A 26764-nucleotide genomic window follows, 5' to 3' on the forward strand; every position below is an offset into this window, starting at 1 on the left:
TCTAGTGTGTTAGATGACTTTTTTCAGTGGAATTATGGGTGCAGTTGTTCAGATAACAGAAAATAATGTATGGTGCACAGTAACGTTGATTGAAGTATTGATATGTTCATTTTCATTTTAGCAGTTTTAGTAGTAGTGGTGAACATCACTGACATTTATTTCTAATTTCAAGGAAATGTAGTTTTTCAGATCCCTACTAAGACTGCTTTAAGCAGTGTTATAGCTAAAGGCCCCAAAATCTGCTAAACAGGCTACGCTGGTATCACTGCACGTCCACAGAGCCTGCGCTCAAATCTTACAGTGAGGCCCTGGGCATAGTTGCCAACATGCTGCCCGAGAGGAACTAGTGGCATCTGATGCTTTTAAACCAGAGCCAATAAATTTACCAGGAGCCCCCAAATCTAAGTAAACCATAGTAGTAAAGTAGATTTCAGAATATGACATCAAAACTGTAAGAGTCATGGAGAGCTGTCAGTGCTGCCTATGTTGGCTTCTCCAATACAACCTAGATTTTGATGTTTCCCAGTTTCAGTGGGGGAGGGGGGGGGGGGGGGCAGTGGTTGACAAATTAGCCAATTGGGCATCAGTACAAAGACGAAAAGATTGCTTTTTCAAAGACGTGAAACTGTTCCTCCTGCATCGGTTCCTCTTTAGGAACAACCAGAGGTCTCTGGAAGTTTGGTACAAGTCAGGGGGGCTGCTGGTGCTCCTGATTTGTATACGTTTCCTTTCTGGTAATTGTTTCCTGAAATTAATTTGAAAAACGAGATGAGATTAAGGAACACTGGAATATGCTGATGTGACAGGAGGGCTTATGGCCACCGGCTGTGGTGAAGTGGTTTTACAAGCTTGTCTTGGGGTTCTTTTTATTGTCAGAACCTGATGTTATGGTCACTCCTACTGGTGTTACTCAGCCACCAGACATGTACCAATTATGATGACTGCGCACCAGTTGTAGGAGAGTAGTTACTGCCACCACCAGGATCCTTCCCCAGCACCTGGAACTGCTTATTGTGTTGTCTGTAGCTGCTATTGTACCTCTTTGCTGGTGTCTCTGGCTGGTTCCTCCAAACAGCTTACTCTGGATCAGCATTGAAGGATAGTAGGCAGAGAGTTAAATTAGGATTCTGGGTTCAACATAAGACAGTCAGGGAACGTATTAGAGTATTAGCACTTACCTGTAGGTCACAGGAATACTGTGATAGGCAACATGTAGGATCTTTAGGAAGAGTAGTGTTTATTTCTGGATAGTAGCTGTTGTTACACATCACTGAGATGTAGTGAAGACAGACAGACAGACACACACACACACACACACACACACACCCCCCCCCCCCCCCCATTTTCAAACCTTTCAACATCTCAAAGTCTCAATGTCTCTTAAAGGCATACTTGCCAATTATCCCGGAATGTCCGTGAGACTCCCGAAATTCGGGTAGGTCTCCCGAGAGCAGGCAAATATCCCGCATATGGCATCTTGCTCCTCAAAATGACGCGATTCGAGGTGAATCGTGTCATTTTGGCCCCGTTCCTCGCGACAAAAACGTCATTTTGTTGTGGGGAGCGGAGCCAAAATGACGCGAAGTACCGCGCCCCACCCCTCCCGCCCTCCAATCACGCCCCTTAATCACGCCCTCCTGCCTGGGATCTCCTGGAATTAACTTACCAAAGGTTGGTAAGTATGCTTAAAGGTCTAGCTTTATTGTAATAAAAAAAACAACCATACATAGTGTTAAACCATTCACATTAAATAAAATGATGTAGATTGCACTCACTGGTCAAATTGAGCCTAAAATGAACTCCAAGGACCTGATTCTTTAAGACACCTATCTGCTGATTTTGAGCATATCGTCCTCATGCCCAGAACCAGGAGATATGTCAGTGAACGCAGGTCTGTCTGCTGCGCCGTCAAAAGCACTTACTACGGCGTAAGATTTCTGGGAGTGAACAGGGAGGGGAGGGGTGCTTTGCTGTAGTCAATTTACAGTAGAGGCGTGCCAAACTCTAGCGCACGCAGCCATGTCCGGATCCATCTCTGGCCATCTCAAAGTTACTTGTTTTTGTGCCGTATCTCTCACTCCAGCTAAAGGGCTAGTCTAAGTCCTCATCAGTAGTGATGACAGTCTGGTATGCATGCTATAACATGTGTTTGCAATTATGAGCAACTGTAAAAATTTATTTTATATTCAGTAAATATTAACAACAACCTAATAAATGTATTTAATTGGGAAAAAAACCCAACTAAATAAAAAACAACAACTTTTTTTTTTCTGTTTTATCATTAATAAGTGACATTAAAAAAATGTTTTATTGTCCTGTACGTTCTTTTGCAAATTTATAATCCACATACAGTCAGTTTCATAAATATTGGGACATCGACACAATTTTCATATTTTGGGCTCTATACACCACCACAATGGATTTGACATGAAACTAACAAGATGTGCTTTAACTGCAGACTTTCAGCTTTAATTTTAGGGAATTTACATCCAAAGCAGGTGAACGGTGTAGGAATTACAACAGTTTCTATATGTTCCTCCCACTTTTTAAGGGACCAAAAGTAATGGGACAAACTAAACAATCCTACATCAAACTTTCACTTTTTTTTACTTTGTTGCAAATCCTTTGCAGTCAATTACAGCCTGAAGTCTGGAACGCAAAGACATCACTAGACGCTGGGTTTCATCCCTGGTGATGCTCTGCCAGGCCTCTACTGCAAATGTCTGATATATGTTTTATTACCGGCAGAATGCAGTCATGTGACATTATCTCCGTTGAAGCATATTGAGGTGTAGACCTGCAATATGCAGAGAAGGTAAACTATCACTAACATTTCAGTAATTGTATTTATTTATTGCATGTCTGCACATTTATTTAGTATTTATTTCTCGTTATATTTGTTTAATTTTTAGACTGAGAGGACACGGTCTGTGCTTAGCCACATTTCCACTTCAGTTACCACTCCAGTTTTTATAGGGAATCCAATTTTATCTATTTTTATCTGGTTAATAACGTATATGGTCAGTTTTTATTAGTCCAATAAAATCACATTTGTTTATTACAGATTGTGTGCATACAAAAGTATATTTGTAAGACCGAATGGTTTACTGACATCTGTAGACTAAGCTGTGCGCTGGGAATTTCTTTGTTTATATGGATGTTGTCTAGAGAATAGGGGTTGCTCTAAGTCCCAAGCAGCTTGCAAGATTCCTTCTATTCTAGGTAGTGCACCAGTGGCGGATCCAGGGGGGGGAGACGATCGGGGTGATCATCCCCCCTACCAGGGGCTTGCTGCCAACAGCTGCACACTGTGCAGGTCCGTTCAGCAGTGACAGTGTGCTGCCCGGCTGTTATGATTGTGTTTTAAACACAATCAGAGCAGCGGGACAGGACACTGCCACTGCTGAATGGACCTGCACATACTGTGCAGCCGCCGGCAGGCTTAGACATCAGAAGGGGGGCGGGGCCTAAATCCCCCTCCCCCCCTAAAATTGCCCCGGGTAGGACAAATGTCTAGATCCGCCACTGTAGTGCACTAGTAATTATCTTTGCTATTTGTTAGGAACCCCTCCAGCCGGCACAACACAACCCGGAATCTACTCTGCCAATCAGGTGTTCACGGGAGCCCCTGATGGTGGGGACAGACTGGGCCGCAGACTGACAGAGGGTCGTGAAGTGTGTACCGGCTGGGGAGAACCCAGGCAAGCGGAGTGAGGTCCACGCAGAGGTCAAAGGCCGGTAGCGGACAACAGTATCGGTAAGCAAGCTGAGGTCAGGGGTCACAGGCGGGTAGCAGAAACGGTAAACAGGCCGGAGTTCAGGGTCACAGGAAACACAAGCGAAGTCCAATTCAAAGCCAAGGGTCATACACGGGAAATCAGTAGCAGTATAAGGATACAGGAACAGGAACAAGCAGGTCAGCAGACTGGAGCACAGAAGCTATAACCGGCAATTAGGTGGCAGACCTCATTGCTTTAAATACTTGAGACAGCCAATCAGGGCCTGGCTCAGATAGAAACCAGCCCCCTAACTTCATTAGCCCGCGGGCTAGTAATTCTGTAGAGCGCATGCGCCCGGCTTCTCAATGCCGGGACGCAGCGCTGGAGCGTCTAGTCGTTGCCCCGGCAACAACCGACGGCCGGGACGTAGGTGAGTGAGTCGCAGCGGCTGGGCACCGCTGCGGCTCGTAACAATATTACGATATAATCAACTCCCGAATGATAAATTCCACCAAGCTAAAGACCGGAGAAGGGTGATCCCAAGGTTATCCCACTCACCTGGAACCACAGAAACCTGGCAAGACTTACAATTCTTGTGTTGGGAACAGATTGGTGTGCTTGGTTAGCATGACTGGCTGGAGGTTATAGATTACACTGAACTGCAAAGATATAGCAAGACTATTGGAAAAGGCTGTTAAGATGAGCTAGAATTAATTTCTCAAAAATAGTATGTTCTCTTGTAAGCCCACAATAGGCGGAGTGACGATTGGAGCAGAACCAGGTCTACGTGGCAGAAAAAGAACACCACATCCCTAGACATCGTTTTGAGTTAATTGAACATTAGTGACCATTGCTAATCTGCGTTCAGTATTGTAACAATGCCTATGGAGGATATCACCCTGGCTCCATTAGACAAGAACACCACATTTACTGCAACATGGCACAGATAGCTAACGTTTAAAGAATCAGATAAATATAAAGTTTATTATATCTAGGTGAAATCAGTCTTAATTTTTCTTTAGGCAATGCACGGCCACTCCATGCTAATTTGACCTTTCTTATAACACAGGAGCACTGGACACCCCTCACTCCTCTCCCTTTTCCATAACCCTCTTTGAACTGGCGTCAGGGTCACGGGCACCCAAGGCTCACTGATTTGCGTGGGGAGCAAACGCTAGACTGTTTTGTCCAGTCTCACAGGCCAGTCAGAGTATCTACAGTTGTGGTCAAAAGTTTTGAGAACGACACAAATATTATTTTTCCCAAAGTCTGCTGCCTCAATTTTTATGATGGCAATATGTATATACTCCAGAATGTCATGAAGAGTGATCAGATGAATTACAATTAATTTCAAAGTCCCTCTTTGCCATGACAATGAACTTTTTCCCAAAAACAACATTTTCACTGCATTTCAGCCCTGTCACAAAAAGGACCAACTGACATCAGGTCAGTGATTCTCTCATTAACACAGGTGAGAGTGTTGACAAGGACAAGGCTGGAGATCACTCTGTCATGCTGATTGAGTTAGAATAACAGACTGGAAGATTTAAAAGGAGGGTGGCGCTTTAAATCATTGTTCTTCCTCTGTTAACTATGTTTATCTGCAAGGAAACACCTGCAGTCATCATTGCTTTGCACAAAAAGGGCTTCACATGCAAGGATATTGCTGCTAGTAAGATTGCAGCTAAATCAACCATTTATTGGGTCATCAAGAACTTCAAGGAGAGAGATTCAAAAGTTGTGAAGAAGGCTTCATGGCGCCAAAGAACATCCAGCAAGCGCCAGGACCGTCTCCTAAAGTTGATTTAGCTTAGGGAACAGTGCACCGCCAGTGTAGAGCTTGCTCAGAAATGGTAGCAGGCAGGTGTGAGTGCATCTGCATGCACAGTGAGGTAAAGACTTTTGGAGTATGGCCTGGTGTCAAGAAGGCCAACAATGAAGCCACTTCTCTCCAGGAAAAACATCAGGGACAGACTGATATTCTGCAAAAAGTATGGTGATTGGACTGCTGAGAACTGGGGTAAAGTCATTTTCTCTGATGAATCCTCTTTCAGATTGTGTGGGGCATCTAGAAAAATGCTTGTTCGGAGAAGGAAAGGTGAGCGCTACCATCAGTCCTGTGTCATGCAAACAGTAAAGCATCCTGAGACCATTCATGTGTGGGGTTGCTTCCCAGCCACGGGAGTGGGCTCACTCACAATTTTGCTTAAGAACACAGCCATGAATAAAGAATGGCACCAAAACATCCTCCAAGAGCAACTTCTTCCAACCATCCAAGAACAGTTTGGTGACAAACAATGCTTTTTCAGCATGATGGAGCACCTTGCCATAAGTGAAAAGTGATAACTAAGTGACTTGGGGATCAAAACATCGAAACTTTGGGTCAATGGACAGGAAACTCCTCAGACCTTAATCCTACTGAGAACTTGTGGTCAGTTTTCAAGAGGCGGATGGACAAACAAAACCCCACAAATTCTGACAAACTCCAAGCATTGATTAGGCAAGAATGGGCAGCCATTATTCAGTATGTGGCCCAGAAGTTGATTGACAGTATGCCAGGGTGAATTGCAGAGGTCTTCAAACAGAAGGGTCAACACTGCAAATTATTGACTCTTTGCATAAACTTAATGCAATTGTCAATAAAAGCCTTTGACACTTCATAGTCTATTTATTTATATAGCGACACTAATTCCGCAGCGCTGTAGAGAGAACTCTCATATACATCAGTCCCTGCCCCACTGAAGCTTACAATCTAAATCCCCTATCACACACACACACACACACACACACACACAGACTAATTTAATAGCAGCCAATTAACCTACTAGTATGTTTTTGGAGTGTGGGAGGAAACCGGAGCACCCGGAGGAAACCCACACAAACACGGGGAGAACATACAAACGCTGCACAGATAAGGCCATGGTTGGGAATTGAACTCATGACCCCAGTATTGTGAGGTAGAAGTGCTAACCACTAAGCCACTGTGCTGCCCACACTTACTTATGCTGTAATTTTACTTTAGTATACCACAGCAACATCTGAAAAATAGGTCTAAAAACACTGAAGCAGCAAACTTTGTGAAAACCAATATTTGTGTCATTCTTAAAACTTTTGGCCATGACTGTATGCTGATGCCTGTCCACCGCCAAAAGTGCCTACAATGGGCAAGTGAGCGCCAGAACTGGACCATGGGGCAATGGAAGATGGCCTGGTCTGATGAATTACGTTTTCTTTTTTTCATGTGGATGGCAAACTGCGCGTGCATCGTTTACCTGGGGAAGTGATGGCACCAGGATGCACTATGGGAAGAAGCCAAGCCAGCGGAGGCAGTGTGATGCTTTAGGATATACTCTGCTGGGAAACCTTGAGTCGTGGAATTCATGTGGATATAACTTTGACACGTACCACCTACCTAAAATATGTTGCAGACTAAGTACAAGCCTTCATGGCAATGGTATTCCCTGATGGCAGTGGTCACTTTCAGCAGGATAATGCGCTCTGCCGCACTGCAAAAAATGTTCAGGAATGGTTTGAAGAACATGACAAAGAGTTCAAGGTGTCGGCCATTAAATTCTCCAGATCTCTACCCGATCAAGCATCTGTGGTAAGTGCTGGAAAACCAAGTCCGAGCTGTGGAGGTCCCACCTTGCCACTTACAGGACTTAAAGGATCTTCTGCTAACATCTATGGTGCCAGATAGGACAGGACACCTGCAGAGGTCTTGTGGAGTCCATGCCTTGACGGGTCAAAGCTGTTTTGGCAGCACATATATATGTACTAGTTGTACAGCATATTACATGGCTGTTTCATTACATGGCTAATTCAGTAAATGACTTCAAAGTGGAAAGACAGACTTTGAGTATTTGTCTGCTAATAAGAGGTGCTTTTGGTGTCTTGCCTATGTACACTGTATCAGAAATGAGGTCTTATGGTGTTCACTGTGTCCAGTTCAAGTCAGGATGTCCATCAATCTATCGATCTTTAAAGCTGAATATGGTGTCCGTGGAATGTAGAAAACAACAGCAAATTTTGGTCTGTAATTCATTCTAAAAGAGAATCCTCCCTCACCTAATATAGGTGTTTTTGGCAATGTCGTGTTATTTGATGTGAAGGATTCTCTCATTTTGTGTAAAGAGACTGAAAGGGAAGAGAGTTTGTCAGTCTATATGCATCTTGTGCTTGCCAGCTTTACTTAAACCAAGCGAGTCATAAAGGGATATACCTCACAATGGAATTCTGTTATTGGTCAATTTGCTTGACAGACAGCTGAGTGGAGAGCATTAGCCAACTGAAAATAAGGTGATGTGCAAATGTAAAAATACACTAGAGCAGAGTATGTCATGCCTATGTGCTACTATTAAACTGCTGCTATGGAATGCTTAATATGTGCAGCCTATTCCAGAGCTATGTTTAATCTAAGTAATATTAGTATAGTGAGGTGCCATTGCTGTGGGAGCTAATTGTTAATAATACATCCCAGCTTCAGCTCCCTATCTTTCATATAAATGAGATATATATATATATATATATATACACACACACACACACACACACACACACACATATATATATACACACACACATACATATACATACACACACATACATATACATACACACACGTACGTACAGGTGTCGAAGTGGAAATTTAGAAGTAACAGTATAGAAAATGTATGTGAATGGAATTTGATAGATTTACAATTGACGCAGTAGGAGAAGTGGCGGTATGGCATACCACTGTATACCAGCCCACTATGACCACTGTGTGTATATATGTATAGAACGCTCAAAATTAAAAACAATGTAATAATATCTTCCAATATTTAATGATAAAGTAAAGTAAACTGCTTTTTTTTTCAAATATTTTATTAATACAATTGGAAGAATACAACAATTACAACACTCACATGGATGCTAGCTCAAAATTTTATATCTGGGAAACAAACTGTTATAAGAGATATAGAGTACTTGTATCAGGGGTAGACAAATGCTTTATGTTTAAGGAATATGTCCCATTTGATCTAAGGATAAATAGATAGGGAGCATTCTATAAAAGAGGAGGAATGGGAAAGTTGCCTGAATGTTTAGGAATGTCGTCGTTTGTACTTCATATCCCATAATGCTACATCACCCTTTTCTCTGCCACTTCCTCCGCCTCTTATGTTAATGAGAAAAAAGGTGGGCGTGGTTAACTCCACACTACAAATCCCTTTTATATAATAAACGGAATGTAGTAATTAGGCAACTATCATGTCTGAAGAGTCTAGCAAAGGACTCTGGAAATTCGACTTTCTTAAAAAAGGAGAAGAAAAAAAACTTATTTTCTAAGAATTAAAAAAGGAAATGTTTACAGCCGAAATAAAGAAAAACTTTAGATAGAATATTATAACAATGTATAGTTCTTCCATCATATACATTTAAAAAAAAACAAAACATTTTCAACGTTCCCTTATTTTATAGAATATCCCCATAACCACAATTTATCTCGCACCTAGAATTACCTATATGGCTGTAACTATTCTGTAGTTACAGCACAAGTACACAAAGGGTCATTCCATGTCTGTTCACCAACTGACCCAGATTTTCATGAAACATGGTACACTTGATATTACCACATATCTACTAGCCCATGTAAAATTTATCTTCTCTAGGCCTTGTGGTTTCTGAGATATCGGGGGTCAAAGTTATGTAAACTTGCTCAGAAATATCACTTCTGATTCTCCGTTTTTAGTGTGACATGTTTCATAATAAAATTCACATCTCAGTACCTAATCCATATATCAGTTTGAAATGTTTATCCTTTGTCAATCACAATATGGTGATTCCAGAAAAAAAGGTTTTTATCAAACTTACTTGACTCTGACAGTCATTAAAAAATCAATTAGTTCAACAATCAAGAATTTTTTGAGCCGAAAATATTCTTGTGTTCAATAAGCATTATCATCCTGAGGCAGAGGAGTTCACATGTCCCTTTTTTTAAAATTTGCTCCTTAAAGTGGCGTAGTGGTTAGCACTTCTGTCTCACAGCATTGGGGTCATGAGTTCGATTCCCGACCATGGCCTTATCTGTGTGGAGTTTGTATGTTCTCCCTGTGTTTGCGTGGGTTTCCTCCGGGAGCTCCGGTTTCCTCCCACACTCCAAAAACATACTAGTAGGTTAATTGGCTGCTATCTAAATTGACCCTAGTCTCTACCTCTCTGTCTGTGTGTGAGTGTGTGTCTATATTAGGGAATTTAGACTGTAAGCTTCAATGGGGCAGGGACTGATGTTAGTGAGTTCTCTGCACAGCGCTACGGAATTAGTGGGGCTATATAAATGATGATGATGATGATTCCGAATGGAATGTCTCAAACTCCGAACAATACAACATGTTCATTATCAATCCTATAACCAATAATTATTGCTGAAACTGCTAATCAGGACTTGAATCTGCAGATGGAACCAAATGACATTAAAGCACGAAAGGAGGAGGTAGCCATTACAATGAGCGGACATTTACTGTAACTACCGAATGGTTAAATCCAGGCACATAATTCCAGGCTGAATATGATTCTTAGATTAAGTATGGCGTTAATATTTAAATTAGAAACATTAACATATACTTAAACACGACTTGTTCATTAAGATACAAATCAAACTCCCATTGTACCATAGATTGTAATCTTGCGAACAGGGCCCTCTTACATCTCTGTATGTATGTATTAACCAGTATTGTTTTATTACTGTTTGTTCCCAATTGTAAAGCACTATAGAATTTCCTGGCGCTCTATAAATAAATGTTCATGATGATACAAATAGTTTTTCACCTGTTAAAGTGGGTTTGAATTGTGCTATGGATTCTCACTGGTATGAGATTTTTGATGCTTAACAAGATTTGCTTTCTGTGTAAAATATTTCCCACATTCCGAGCAGGAAAATGGCTTCTCACCTGAGTGAGTCATCTGATGTCTGATGAGGACTGCTTTGTTGGCAAAACATTTCCCACACTGTGAACATGAAAATGGCTTCTCACCTGTGTGGATTTTCTGATGTTCAATAAGGTTTCCTTTCTGTGTAAAACATTTCCCACACACAGAACATGGAAATGGCTTCTCGCCTGTGTGAACTATCTGATGTTTAAGAAGAACAGATTTATGTCCAAAACATTTTCCACACTCAGAGCATGAAAATGGCTTCTCACCGGTGTGACTTCTCTGATGTCGAACAAGAACAGTTTTGTTTGTAAAAGATTTCCCACAATCAGAACATGAAAATGAACTCTCACCGCTGTGGATTCTTTGATGGTCTAAAAGATTTGCTTTCCGTGTAAAACATTTCCCACAATCAGAGCATGAAAATGGCTTCTCACTGGTGTGAACTTTCTGATGTTCAACAAGAGTTGATTTACGTGCAAAACATTTTCCACAATCAAAACATGAAAATGGCTTCTCACCAATGTGAATTATCTGATGTCTTACAAGTGATGATTTCTTTGTAAAACCTTTCCCACATTCAGAACAAGAAAACGGCTTCACACCTGTATGAAATTCCTGAGGTAAAATACCTGGAATGCAAAACTCATCACTTTCAGAATATGGAAACATTTCGTTACCTCTGTGAACTCTATTATGTGAAACAACATCTGAATTGTCAGAAAAACATTCACCACGTCTAGAGGGATCAGATGAATTATCTGCACTTTGTATATTTGGGGTAATGGAGTTTTCTTCTAGCGAATCGTGTGTGATGTCATCATCATCATCATCCATGTCACAATCTAGAGATAAACTTATATATCTCTCTGCGGAGCTCCTGCTGTTCTGTCCACCTGCTGGAGATCATAGAAAACATGTGGAAATATGAATGTTTCTACTATATAGGTTTATTTATTTTTTTACATAAAAATAAACAGAGGAGCGGACGGTCCAAAAATGTCCAAACTAAGATTGAAATCAAGATCTCTCAAGTTGCAGTTTATGAGCATGTTTTTAAAATGATAACAATGTGTAACTGCAGATATGGAATGTTGCAAATACACTTAATTTAAAATGTATTATGCAAACAGATGCAGTGTTAGCATACAACTTAGTTTAGGATTAATTACAAGAATGTAATCTGCACCAAGTATCACACAAACATGTATTAGTGCACAGGTACGATCATGGGTTACATCACATGGGGTCTCCTCTCAATGGTCAGTGAATGCTTCACTATGGTGTCTCTGGGGTCTGTGAATAAAGAACAGACTGAAGGCCCCTGTACGGAGATGTATGAGAAACACCAGAGAGTGTGTGGGAGGAGACTGGTCAGATCTCTTGTCTGGTAACACACAGTGACATGATGTGAGGAGGAGAACAGGAGTCTAATAGGGGCTGATGTCTCCTGATGTATGAGAAACACCAGAGAGTGTGTGGAGTAGACAGGTCAGATCTCTTGTCTGGTAACACACAGTGACATGATGTGAGGAGGAGAACAGGAGTCTAATAGGGGCTGATGTCTCCTGATGTATGAGAAACACCAGAGAGTGTGTGGAGGAGACTGGTCAGATCTCTTGTCTGGTAACACACAGTGACATGATGTGAGGAGGAGAACAGGAGTCTAATAGGGGATGACCGCTCCTAATTCCCCCACTGAGCAGATACCTTTTCCTTATTAGTTTGTAGTGACAGAAGAGAATGATGTAGTGACTGAAAAAGGAGAGTGTGTTTCTTTCCCGTATTTAGTGATAACTCCTCACCTTTGCTGATATCTGTAGGGATTTCCTCCTTCTTACACTGCTGATCACCCCTCTCGTACGTCTCCTCTTCATCATTAATCAGGCATGTGTTAACACCCACATCTCTCAAGTTATTAGCCTAAATATAACACGATAGTTAAAAACCACATATGAAGATACATTAAAGTAGTAAATTAACAACTGCTGAACAGGTAATAGTGTAGAAAAGTTCTTGTAATCCATAGCAACCTATGAAATGTTTTCTTTCATTATTTAAACTGTACAATACAAGTGTCATCTGATTGGTTACTATGGGCTAAAACACTTTTTATTAATAGTTATCTCTGTATTAGTTTTTAAAAAATGTACCCCATTGAATTTAGTGGAAATTACGATGAACTACATTGGTTTGTTATACAGCCATATATCTAGTATTACAGGTAACATATTTTGTTTAACACTAGGGGTAGATTTACTAAAACATATAAAAAACATATAAAAAAGAAAAAGTAGAGGTGTTGCTCATACTAACCAATCAGATTCTAGTTATCATTTATCTAGTACAATCTAGAAAATGATTGATTGTGATGCACAGAACATCCACTTTTCATTTTTTAAAAGTTTTAGTAAATCTACCCTCTAGGTCAGAGGTCGTTGCCCACAGGAAAGCATAACTACAGGAGTAAAAGTTGATAAAGTGCACTTCAGTACAATATACCCGCTATCCCCTCCTAGAACTATAAATTTTGATAAAGCAAACTAATGCTTTCATGCCTAAACCAAGCTAAACACTGAGCACACTGGGGATTGCAGTCAGTACTTACATTAGCTTTCTACTTAGCCACTCTCACATGATGTAGCCTTTATTATAGCAGATTCAACTAAAATGTCTTCTTAAGGCCTTTATTAATCAAGGTCTAGATATCACTTTTAATTTCAGAGATGCCAATTCCATCTACCTGACAATCTTCTGGGATATTCTGATCTTCCTCTGTGCCATCATGTGGACTGAGACATCTTTCTGGTGTATTCCTATGACTAGATCCATCTGTAGGAAACATATAGTGACTTATTACATTATATCTATGTGTTTATCAGATAACGTACATATTAGTGACCTGAACATTCTCCTTGTGTCCTTGTGATCAGTATTTATATTGTCAGTGCAAAACCCTTGGTCTATTTATAAACCTTATACAACAATGGCCCATGGCCTGGTATGTGACCAGTGATCTCGTATGGACTGGTCTCCAGCATTTCTTTCTCCTGTGATGTCAGCCCTTTAGGACTCTGCACTGACCTTGCATGCTATATATGTTTAGCCTTTGTACATTTATACTATAGTATGGCTGCTGGACTTAATTGGTTTATGGGACCTAACCGTGAATGGCACTAGCAGGGCATTGCTGGGAATGGCACATAATGGGCATTGCTGGGAACAGCATGTTATATGCAATGCTGGGAATGGCGTACAACGGGCAATGCTGGGAATGGCGTACAACGGGCAATGCTGGGAATGGCGTACAACGGGCAATGCTGGGAATGGTGCGCAACGGGCAATGCTGGGAATGGTGCGCAACGGGCAATGCTGGGAATGGTGCGCAACGGGCAATGCTGGGAATGGTGCGCAACGGGCAATGCTGGGAATGGTGCGCAACGGGCAATGCAGGGAATTGAGGCAGAATATAGCACTACAACATTCCAATCAAGTCCAGCTTTTGAAAATATTGTTGGCTGATAGTATATATAATATAATGAGGCACCCAATATCATTATCGTTCTGCTTTGACGGAAGAAACAGAATATGTGAATCTGTTTTGTATATAGCACTCACCTGTGCTGATATTTGTAGGACTTTCCTCCTCCTTACACTGCTGATCACTGCCACACACATATGTCTTTTCTTCTTCTATAACTTCAATTTTAATATCAAGTAAGTCTTCACCCTAAATAGCCCACAAACAATACAGACAAGATATTTACAAGGGGATTTTTGTACTTACCGTTAAATACGTTTCTCCGAGACTGTTGGGCTAAACCACTAAGATGCAGGGAATGGAAAAAGAGAACTGACTCTTCTGTCTCCCTATAACACTCCACTGTCACCCTGCTCCTTGCTCAGTACACAAGCAAGGAGACAAGAGAAGAAGCAGGGTAAAACATAGACAGACGTGCCTGAGTGGGCTGGTCTGTGTCCTCCCACAGTTTTGAAGAAAGGAATTTAACGGGGAGTACAAAATTCCAACATTCTCCTTAGCAGTAGAGGGAAACACAGAGAGTGGGATGTCCTAAGGCCACTCTCACTGGGAGGAAAGGAAAGACTCCACCTAAGGAAGACTCTGCATAGACAGTAATATACACTTTGGGAAGCTTGGAAAAGGTATGCAGGGACAAGCAGGAGATGGTGTGCAAACCTGGTCTGCTGACATCCCATGTCAAGAAGGACCAATTGCCCTGGTTGAGATGGAACTGGTTCCCTCATCACAGAATAGGCCTTCTGGATTGCCATTCTGACCCAGTGTGATGTCTTATACAAGCTACCACATCCGATCAAAGGGAGCATCCTGCAAGAACTTCATAACCAAAAAGAATGGAAGAGGAGCCATTAGAGCATCAATTAGACACACCACTGGCTACTGGACCCTGGCAGCGTGTGGTTTAATATTAATACCAATCAATGTATTTTAGGGACCCCATTGGGATGCAGGAGCACAAAGTCTGCCTCCCATATGTCCACCCTCAGGTTACTAACATGCGTGGAACAAAACATTTCACTCACCACAGGATACAAGATGCTTTCATCATGGCCTGGCATTGTCTGTCTGAACCCTAACTGCTTGTTTCATAAGGAGAGAAGTCAAATGCTGAGGGTTATGTAGGTGGTTCTGAGTTCTACAATACTGATTGGAGAGATAGACTCCTGATGAGACCAGGTACTCTCAGTGCAGTGATGAAGGAAAACTGCTCTCCATGCCAAGAGACTTGCATCTGTAGTGACCACCTTTTACAGAGAGGTGAAGGGGTAGTCACACGGTCAGATTGGAGATATCCATGGGACTCTTAGGATACTTGAGAGACCTGTTCCACAAATGGAAAACTGCGTTTTGAATAGAGCATATGTGAGGTATGTGGAAATGTTTATATTGCTTCCTGGACAAGACCATAAATCTCACCACCCTCATACAGTAATGAATGGTAGTGCACGTGTTTGTCAGAAATAGGGATATTGGCTCCTGTGTAGAACAAATTTTGTCTCTTATGGACACAGTTGAAACAAGGATCCAGAAAAAAGGATGTCTTGTTGGTTTTGTTTATAATCCAGCTATGTGACTCCAGGAGCTGCAGAGTTACCTGGAGATGGAGAACAGACAGCTCCTAGATTGGTCCTTCACCAGGATTGCTTCCAAATATTGAACAATTATTACCCCCCTGGTGACGCAGAAGCGCCACCATAGAAGTCATGAACTTGATGAAGACCTGCAAGGCTGACAACAGGCAAAAAGGGAGCACCTAAAACTGAAAGATCCCTGGAAAGCAAAGCAGAGGAATCACTGGTGGTCCTTCCATATAGCAATATGGAGATAGAAATTCCCTACCCATCATGGCTTGAATCACAGGAGTGACTACACCTTGAGTTGCTCCCGCAGACAGAATTTGAGGCCATTCAGATCCAACACAAGAAACAGTCCCTCTTGGACACCTAGAAAAGATTGGAATAAAAACCTTGACCTCTGAAGATCCAGGACAGGACATATGACAGCGTCAAAGCCCTTGAATGTTAAAGTGAAAAGCAATTCTGCACTCTGTTCTCAGGGCATCCAAAGATATGAACGTATTGCTCAGATGGAGGTCTAAAATGGATATACAATATCCTCGATTGATGAAGGTATAAACCAATGAGTCAGACACAAGTGCCAACCAAGTCACTGATGAGGAGCCCCAACCACTTTTCCGCTTCTGGGATGGAAACGCCAAATGCACTCAGGCCCTCCCAGCGTCCCATGTCAGGGCAGGTAGGCGACAAATACTGCTTACAGGTTGTGCTAAGGACTGGATGCACTCTGGATTACAAGCATTGCTTGGAGGGTTTCAGGCCATGGGAGTGCCAAGTAATTCAATCTGGCATTGGGCACAGCCATAGCTATGAATGACTAAGGTTGGAAGCCTAGAGCCTCTTTTCTTGGGCATGGATTCCTGGAAATCAGACATGCTGCCACAACCCCCCATCAAGGAAAAGGATGTTGCAGCACTACTTTGCGGCATCTAAAGAGAGTAAAAGCCTCACTTGTCATCCACCAGGCTAGCTGCAGAAAACAGTAGAAAGATAAAACACTTCTTTGAAACGATGGAGTCCTGGGGGCAGCAGGAGACAGTCCTTGTCAGCCAGTATGACTGGGTCTTCTGGTAAGGATGGACCAATGAGTGGTGGATATCCAGGCTACTATCGCAGGCTAAAGCAATCTACAGGCTGGAGCTCTGGGAGACAGGCTGTAGCAGGCACAGGATCCTGTAGCCTGAAGCCATGCTGATCGCTAAGAGTTGCTATTATACCAACACTCCTGCTATTGACCATGTAATATGTGCAGGATCTGATTGGTCCTTTACTTGTCTAGTAGTAAACTTCAGGGAAAACCCCCTGCAATCGGGGCAGCCATTCTGGAAAAACAGATGAAGCATTTAGGTGGCCCCTGATTTGGAATGCATGGGTGTGTTCTGTTGCTGAAGTCAACCTCCCTCCAGCTAACCCAGGTTGCCATTCAGCACTCCTTGCCTGAGACAGCATAGTTACAGAGATATGCTATGGTGCGGATCCTTGCAATGCTGCAAGGATCCACTCCAGCGTCCAATCCCTTCTCACCCTAGAAAGTCAAGGATCCACTAGACCCTCAGCTGAGGCCAGGAACAAAAGGTGGGGGTGAGGAACTTCTGCAGTGGAATCAGGGGACAGATGGGGTGAAGTCCTTCCTCCTGCCACAATCCGATACTCTCCTTCTAAAAAAGCCTAAAAATTTGCAAAATTAAAAATAAAATGAATAAATAAATAAGGGCAAGATGTAGGGCACTGGAAAAAGAACTGAGGAAGGAGCATGGAAACAGGTGAGTTATAGTTATATAGAAGGAGTCGGTTCTTGCTCTCCAGTGCCCTGCCTCTTAAGGCAAAAACATAACCTACTATCTGTGTCCCTCCACTACTAAAGGAAAAAGAAGTCCTGACACCAGGATCTCAGTAGTTAGTTTATAATTATACTACACAGTCAATTGAGGACTTAGTACTTAGGTGCAAAAATAGAAAAGGAGAGTTCCGGTGTGACCTCGTCCAGCCAGGTGAAAGCATTAAATAAAGCATGCTATTTAAGTGATCTCTCTCCCCTTGGCAGGCTTCCTACAGACAGCACAGCAGGAGAACCGGGAGGTATAGGAGAAGTATAGAATAGGTAGTGAATGAGTCTGATGATTGACGAGGACGGTGAGCTATGCTATCATAATAGAGAGTTACTCTAAAGCCGACTTGCTGTATACCTTACAGCTCTCCTAATGTGTTATTGGTAGGGGGCCTGCCCAGGAGACAGCAGAGTGCATGAGGAGCTCCCTGCATGTAATGCTCTCTCCTGGGTAAATAAGGTTATGAGGAATCCTCATTGTTTTTGTGCTTAATACATTCATTGTGCTACACTGTGGTAAAGCAATAAACTGATAATGGAAGACCTGGTAATAGGTTCTCTTTAATAACGTCTAATTTACCACATTGGGATGAAACATAGTATCACTTTATAAGATGTATGCAGTTTCGTACAGACAGCCAATGAATACAATAAATGATGTATGTATCTAAGTGGAAGCTCAATACTGCTCTATCCTTTACAAATTAAAAACTCTTTGCTCACTGATGGGAGGAGCAGTGATTCTGAAGAAATAGACAGTGACATCCTGACACCTTATAGGAACCTGACACACACAATGATACAGTCATCACCCAGACACATCCCCTGGTGTTACTGTATAATGTCCCATTCCCAGCAGTCACCTCTCCAGTCAGCAGCTGAATGATCTTGTTGGCGAGTTCTAGAATCTTCTGGTAACTGTTTCGCAGTGAGTGATGTTTAGGCACCATGATGGTGTTGTGGGTCCTGGTCCAATCTCCTGAGACACGGTGGCTACTGCTGGGTGTCACAAGCTCACCAGACGTCTTTTTCACAACAATATATTCCTGTGTATTGCGAGAGGAATGGAAAAAAAGCACCTTTCATAATGAACAGTGATATCACAATGACATTACCAGAATATCTCACTTTACCAGTTAGGTCCCTGTTGTATGGATAGAGATAAGAGTGGTGTCATTGTGACATTCCCAGAATCCCTCACCTCTCCAGTCAGCAGGTAAACAATTTCTAGGGTGAGAGTTAGTATCCTCTTAGTAATGTGACTCCGGTCCTTGTCCATCTTCAAGACTCAAAATATGGAAATGGTCACCTGTGGGTTGAAATACAAATAACTTTATTTAAAATAGGAGAGTCTCATATACGTAGATATATATACAATACTATGCAAAAGTTTTGGGCAAGTGTGGAAAAAATGCTGCAAAGTAAGAGTTAATAGTTTATTTTTATCAATTAACAAAATGCAAAGTGAATGAAGAGAAGAGAAATCTAAATCAAATCAATATTTGGTGTGACCACCCTTTGCCTTCAAAACAGCATCAGTTCTTCTAGGGACACTTACACACAATTTTTGAAGTAACACAGCAGAGAGTTGTTCCAAAAATCTTAGAGAACTAACCACAGATTTTCTGTGGCTGTAGGCTTGCTCAAATCCTTCTGTCTCTTCATGTAATCCCAGACAGACTCGATGATGTTGACATCAGGGGGGTAAATGTACTAACATCCGATTTTTTCAACTTGCCGCTATTCAGTGAGTTTGCAGTGAAAATTTAACGCGGAAATGGCTTTAAAGGCAAAACAATGCCTCTGAAGCCATTGCCGCTTTAAATTTTCACTGCAAGCTCGTCGAATAGCGGCGAGTTGAAAAAAATCAGAAGTTAATACATTTACCCCCAGGGCTCTGTGGGGGCCATATCATCACTTCCAGGACTCCTTCCTTGCAAGTTTGGGGCTCCATTTCAGCAGATGGAGTTGGGCATTTGGTCAGGATTAATGGTGTCCTTAATGCTGAGAAATACAGGCTGGTAGTTATCCATCATGGGAGGCGTTTGATTGGCTCTAAATTTATTCTGCAGCAGGACAAGGACCCCAAACATACAGCCAATGTCATTAAGAACTATCTTCAGTGTGAAGAAGAACAAGGAGTCCTGGAAGTGATGATATGGTCCCCACAGTGCCCTGATCTCAACACCATCGAGTCTGTCTGGGATTACATGAAGAGACTGTACTGTACCGGATCATTCCACATCAAATCAACACAGGATCTCAAACTGACCTTTTTAGATTGTAATGAAGTTTGGTATAATAAATGCTATCATGGATGTAAAGAAAACCCCCAAATCTTAGACTGATATGTACACTGGTTTTTAAGTTATACATCTTTAAATTTGCACTTTTTTAAAGAAAGACTTGCTTTTAACGTTTATTTAAATTGCTTTTGTAGCTCACCTGATTGAGCTAGAGAGCTGGGCAAGGTCTCATTTTAAACGTCTTTTTTATGGGCTTTCATATGATATATAACACAGCAGTATGTTTCAATAAAAATAAAAATTATAAAATTTTCAATATCAAAATTTAGATTTTCTCAAAAAGCCAAATTTTTGAAAAACATCTGGAAAATTTTTCATACTGTTGTTAGTAAAGCCCCAAAGTTTTATTTTGGGATCATCTGCTACAGGAGCTTTCACTTTAGACTGTTTGTTAAACTAATGCAAATGAGAACTATCTAGGCCTGTTCATTACTTTTAATTTATCTCCTTAAACAATTCCTTTGATGTGTATTTTGTACAATGACACATTATGTTAATACTGAAATATTTAAAACATATTTAAAACATTTGTGATAATGTTACTACAGATCACTACCATTTGGTGCTGCTGCTCTGGGTGGATGGAGCTACTTGATGGGTTTCTTTACACCCATGGCAGCATTTATTATAAAATTTATATATCAAATTTAGTTGAAATTAGGTAGAATTTTTTGTAAAATGAATGTGGAATAACCCTACCCAGTATAATCCAACATTGTACTCTTTAAAATTTATTCCATCTGACTTGATAAAAAACAATTTAAATGAACAGAGTTCACACTTCACTTTATACAGACATGGGACACTACACCTACCCAACATTGTGCTAACTGTAGAATGTAGCGGCGACAAGCAACTTCCATCGCCAAATAAATAATCTTTCATAAAGAGAAAACTTCTTGTACATTTTAAGTTGTAGCGAACAGGTCCCTCATAAGTTTTGACAAAGATTTTGGTCCTGCACATTTATGTTTCCTGTATTCTATAACAGTACTTTCTAGAAAAAAACAATAATATTAAAGTATAATAAATATAATGTTGATAATATATTTGAACAGCACATTGAGCGGCTGTAATCCAAAATTAAATAATTTCCGGTATATTTACAGCACCATAAAAACATAGTTTTCTGCATCTTCTGTATAAGAACAGTGAGCTTCTTATCCAAGACTTTATAGTGACTACAAGCTTCAGCACACATACTACTCAAATATAACAAATGTTATGTTTACTATAATATATATATATATATATATATATATATATACATACATATACACACACACATATATACACACTGTATATATTGTGACAAGAGCACACTTCTGGTGAGACACTCTCAAACAACTTCTTGCTTTTCTACTTAGTTTTATAATGGATGATAAAGGTATTTGACACCATACAGATTCCTCACACTTTCTTATGACCGTAAACACTAGCTAGCCACCAGACAGCTTCCCCAGCATTGGTCACACTGAATAGTGACACAAAGAGGTTTTTATACCTGACACTCCTCCCACAGCCCTAGCTTGATAGGCAGGTGACACTCTCACCTTTTCTTTAAAAGGGAATACTCTCAGGTGCTCTGTTGGATTAGTCTTGCTGCAGCTGTGGGGAAAAGGCACTACCCATGTAAGTAATCCAGTCTTTAAACTATTATTTTGCTACACATTTGTTTTCCACCTGGCTACCTTTAAACTAGGTGCACTGCAGTACCAATGTGTAATTCTGCTTGCATTGCATGCTTTTTCTGCAGATTTCCATCTAAATGCCTTCTTTTGTTAAAATATATATATATATATATATATATATATATATATATATATATATATATATATATATATATATTAAAAAAAATGTTAATACTGTACATTCCCAGACAAAACACGACAACACCTAGTATGTGATTGGAAGATTCATACATCTTGATGTTATATTATTTGGTTAACAAACATTGAGATCTTAAGGAATTGGGATATGAGCATCTGGTTTTATTACTTTTGCTGTAATGGGCTGCTGCCACCTGCTTTTATCTGTAACAGTCACATATTGTACACTTAAGTTACGTTATACTGCAATATACTGTCTTTTGTTATGGGGTCTTATTTTCAGTATTACAGATCAGTCCAAACATAGTATCCGCCCACTGAAGATCTTGGGACGTTCTGAGTGGCGGTACATGTCCTGGGATTTCCTGCACTGGTGCTGGATGCTTGTACCTGTTTGATAACCTGCATGTGAGGCTCTGTAGTAAATCTGTCTCTATTTATTATATATCTGTGTCCATTGTCTTCTCTTGTATCAATATGTGTCTTCAATGTTTCAATATTTCATGATTGTACAGCCAAGCCTCAGTTTACATGAAACATTCACTCCATACACTGAGGTGCCTGTATTTACAATTAAGGGGTGTATTGTAGACTGGAGGAGCAGCGCAGTCCACCAGCCACATACAGTTTCCAGTCCAGCATCATATCCTCTGCTGCCCAGAGGTGATTATGGAGGCTGGAGAGCACACTACCCTGTAGCAGGGACCTTACTCTATAATTAGAAATATATTTTTACTAGGACCCAGGAAGCAGCAGAATGATTACAGAGAGTCCATACACAAACCTCCCCTCACCCCCCATAGTGATCTATTTATGTCTGTCAGTGATGGGGCACAGTGGTCTCTGGGGAAGGTTGTACACATAACTAGCTCAATTTCTACCTTCACTAGTCCATTATAATCACTCACCTATCCCGACTATGGTTTGCGCCTCCCGACCTTTTCATGTATCGTCGTATCTATGGTGACAGGTAGCTTCCTGCCCGGACCCAATATGGCCGCCATGACCTCACTTCCTCTTACGGCACGTCAGCACCTGGCGTTTCTATGGTAACGGGAAAAGGCTTCACGTCGTGCATATGCGCAGTGTGAGGCTGTGAGCTCCTGCATGATGGAAGAACAGTAGTATAGACTGGCAGCCTGCATGTACTACCACTGCACCTATAGGATGTTATGTGGAACCAGCAGTTATGTCCCTATTAGTCCTGATTACTCTGAGGTCTTTTGCTTCGTATGTGGCCGCCATATAGTCTCTCCCAGTCTGCACCCCTACGTAATGCTTCTTATAGGCCACAGCCAATAGCCTAATAAACTATGTATACTGTGCAAACAGTAATATATGCCATTAATAGAGTGTCAGGAATAACATGCGTCAGTGTGACATTGCACATTCCATAGAGATGCACTGGAAAATCTGCTATGTTGGTAGTACCTGGAAATGTGCGCAGTCCAAAAGGATGTGGGGCTTAATTATGTAAAATTGCGTAATTAAGTCCTGCCCCCAATCACTTCCGGGAAGATGCCTACTCGTACTGAAGTCAGAGAGGTGTCCCCAAAATTTGGTAGCCTCCCGGAAATACCAGGAGAGTAGGCAAGTCTGCAGTGAACTGTAAGAAATCTCCGCTCATTATCTCCTTGCATCTCTATGGGGCGCGAGGGAAAATGAGCAGAGATTTGAGTAAAAACTATTGAGGAGATGTGTCTGCGTGGGCTGTTCCGAAACCACAAGTGGCACCTGGGGGTAAATGTATTATGGTCCGGGTTTTTCAACTCATCGGTAAGCTAAAATTTAAAGCTGCACTGGCTTGTAAAGGCAAGTTTGCCTCTACAAGCCAGCGCCACTTTAAATTTTAACAGTAAACTCGCCGATTGCCGGCGAGTTGAAAAAAACAGACCATAATACATTTACCCCCAGGTGACACATTGAATTTCCTAAATGTCAGTGTGACATTGTTCTTACACCACAGGTGTCACTGTATTTGTATACAAAACTGCTCTAACCCTCACCTTCTGGTGCAGACAATGATAAGTATCTGCACCCTCAATGAGTTCTAACATCCTGTCTCCTGTACTAGCGCATTCTGTTTATTGAATATTACAGATATCATGGTGGAGATTCAATTGCTGGCGATGTGATGCAAGAACATTACTATAGGATATAGAAATGTGAGCAGAGATTTCAGCCATAACATTGGCGTCAGGTGTCTCCATTTAAAGGAATTCGAAAATTGAACAGTGGAAGTAAAAAACACGGTTTAGCGTTACTCCTGATATTCTGTTGCATTTCCTCTAAAGGTAGAATTATTACCTCCCCACTTCTTTGCGGACAGCTGAAGTTCCTCCTAAAAGTTTAGGACATTGTCCTGATGAGACCTCAGTCAGGTAAAAAGCTGATTCTGGGTTACTGTGACATCAGTGAAATAACATGATGGATAGCTTTAGTTAAGTATAAGCACTCCAGTTATTTCATGCATATTATTCAGCTCAGTATTACACAACTTTTGCTAGCTGCAATAGTGACTTTACTTAATCTTTAAACCAAGTGGGCATATATATCACATGAGAATATGTTAAGCGACTGCGGGACAGATGAAAGATAGTAGGTTCTTGCTGACTTACAAAGTGGCACCCATTTTTATAATCTGATACAGCACTGAAGTATTATAAATAATGGGTGCACTCTTTGTATGATGATAAATTCAAGATTATAAGTAAAAGTATAAGATTGCCTGAAGGAGATCAGTCCTACTCTTCCACTCTATATTATAGTCACTGTCAATAACCCTCTTGCCATGTTCTAAATCTATAGCCTGTTGTTTGAAGGAACTATTCACGATAGAGCAGTTTCAACAAGGTTGTAGAAACTGTCCCACTGTAATGAGTATGATAATGTTCAGCAGATAACTACTATGAAGCGATGAATTACCTGTAGTAAGTATATCATAGATATTCAGATTTTACTCATGGCTTAGAAAGTGTAAACTAGACCCAATGCTATGCTAGCCTGAATGTCAGAAAAATCAAACAATAGAAAGACATAACCTCACCTGACCCTAAGGCAAAAGCCTAATTGAATTCCTGACTAACCCTAGCATCTTGAATGTAATGACAGCCAGGTGTACCCTGATGGGTGGTTGGCTGTTTTCTATGTGTAGTGATTGGGATGATCAGAGTCACATGACAGAGCACAAACACAGTACGGATATACAATTTTTACCATTAACATCAGGAGCACAGAGCAGACAAAGATGGGTGAAAAAAAATCTGTGACCATAGAGATGGGAGAGAGGAGCAGGGCCACAAGGTGGAGAGGAAGGAGCAGAGAATTGACAGGGGGAATAGGAACTGGCAGCACAGAATAGGCAAAGAGCAGAGTGAAGAATTGGCACCATAGAGCTGGCGGAAAGTTGAAAAGAGCTAAGAACAAGGAGAGGAGTAAAAACCATAGACTGGGCAGAGGGAGTGGCTGGGGGAACAGAATGAAGACTTAAGAGCCATGACTACAGAATGAAGATGGAAGGAAAGCCTGGGGAGAGAGGAGCTAGAAGCACATAGCAGGCAGAGGACGAGATGAGTCAGGACCACAGGATAATAAGAGGTGGAGGTCTCAACGATCAAAAGCATTGGTGGTTAGTGGTCAGCAACAGGCAGCCAATCGCTAGGCTGCCTGTTGCTGTACAGCAGACAGGAAGCAGTAAGTCTTCACTTCCTGGCTGCTGATCTGAGGAGTGAGGAGCGACGCTTGCCAGCACAACTACAGGTAAGTGAAGGAGGGGGGGGGGTTACTGCCATGCATATCTATAGGGAGGGAGAGTGGGGACTGTCATGCATAAGTATAGGGAGGGAGAGGGGGGACTGTCATACAAATCTGTGGGGGGGGGGGGGCTGCCATGAAAATCTATAGGGAGGGAGAGAGGTTGATATGTGTGAAGGAGGGCAGAGGAGGGGGGCTGATATATGTGACTAGGGGAGTTTTGATGTGACGGGGGGGGATAGCTACAGAGTTGAGGTAAGGAAAATGGCTGCAGGGGGGTTAAGGAAAATGGCTGCAGGGGGTATTTAAAAAATAGAGCAGCTTTGGGGGGCAAAATCTCATGATCGTGTGGTGGTCACATGGATGCTCTCTGTGGACTCAGCAATCACTAGAATACTAAATATTAGAAATATTAGTAAGATGTGGCTGGTAGAGGTTTGTATTTGTTTGACCACAAATATTCAGATGTTGCTTATATATGCCTGTACAATGAGGTACTTTTAGCTGGCCATAATGGAGTGTTTTGTTTTAACTAAAGGGCCTAATCATTCAGGGTTTGTTAACATTTTGCATTATAATACATTTTTGCATTTTCAAAACAGGACACCAACTTTCCAGAAGCCAGCGAGAGGATAACAAAGTTGCAAGAGAGAAGAGCAAGAACAGGTAAGAGACAATGGCACAATCTGTCTAAATTTGAATGCTGGAGAATACACCTGACCATTCATATTCAGGAGTGTTCCTATACACCTATATATTCGGGGGGGGGGGGGGGGGGGGGCGCTGTGGCCGTATTAGCCTAGGGCGGCCAGAACCCTTAATCAGGCCCTGAGCATATTACACCCAACACATTATACATGGCAGTGCTAAGAATATTATACTCTACTCTGTCCAGCACAGTGTACACATCAGGGTGATGTCTATTATAGTCAACTCCTAGTAGCAGTGGCACACGCAGGGGGGGTTTCTGAGTCTCCAGAAACCCCCTTCCCCCTGCGCTAACCAAGTGGCCACCATAGCGGCACTATCCTATACAGCAGCCGCGGCGCTGTCAAAGAGGCATCCACAGCGGTGCTGTATTGTACAGCACCGCCGCGGACGCTTCTTTGACAGCGCCGTGGCTGCTGTATAGGACAGCGCTGCCGAAACGGAGCAGCAGCTCTCTCTCGTTTTTTTTTTTTTGGGGGGGAAACCCTGCGTGCGCCCCTGAGTAGGTTATACATCTGATGACTATTATACAAAGCAGATCTAAATCACGTGACCAGGGCATAGCTCTGGTGGTTAGTACTCAAAATAGAC

At 41.7% G+C, this 26764-nt stretch overlaps 1 protein-coding gene across 1 annotated transcript in view; it reads right to left on the bottom strand.

Moving 5' to 3' along the window:
* Positions 1-22705, bottom strand: part of LOC142095457 (uncharacterized) — a 30595-nt gene extending 7890 nt beyond the window's left edge. The window contains exons 1-8 of the mRNA XM_075178403.1: positions 22621-22705; positions 18779-18886; positions 18441-18623; positions 14250-14361; positions 13375-13463; positions 12437-12554; positions 10552-11530; positions 4618-4669 (exon numbers count right to left, since the gene is read on the bottom strand). Coding sequence (XP_075034504.1) covers positions 4618-4669; positions 10552-11530; positions 12437-12554; positions 13375-13463; positions 14250-14361; positions 18441-18623; positions 18779-18856 — 1611 coding nt within the window. The 5' untranslated portion in view covers positions 18857-18886; positions 22621-22705. The remainder of the gene's footprint in view (positions 1-4617; positions 4670-10551; positions 11531-12436; positions 12555-13374; positions 13464-14249; positions 14362-18440; positions 18624-18778; positions 18887-22620) is intronic.
* Positions 22706-26764: the final 4059 nt, after the last annotated feature.

The sequence above is a fragment of the Mixophyes fleayi genome, chromosome 6 (assembly GCF_038048845.1).
Source record: "Mixophyes fleayi isolate aMixFle1 chromosome 6, aMixFle1.hap1, whole genome shotgun sequence".
Lineage (NCBI taxonomy): Eukaryota > Metazoa > Chordata > Amphibia > Anura > Limnodynastidae > Mixophyes > Mixophyes fleayi.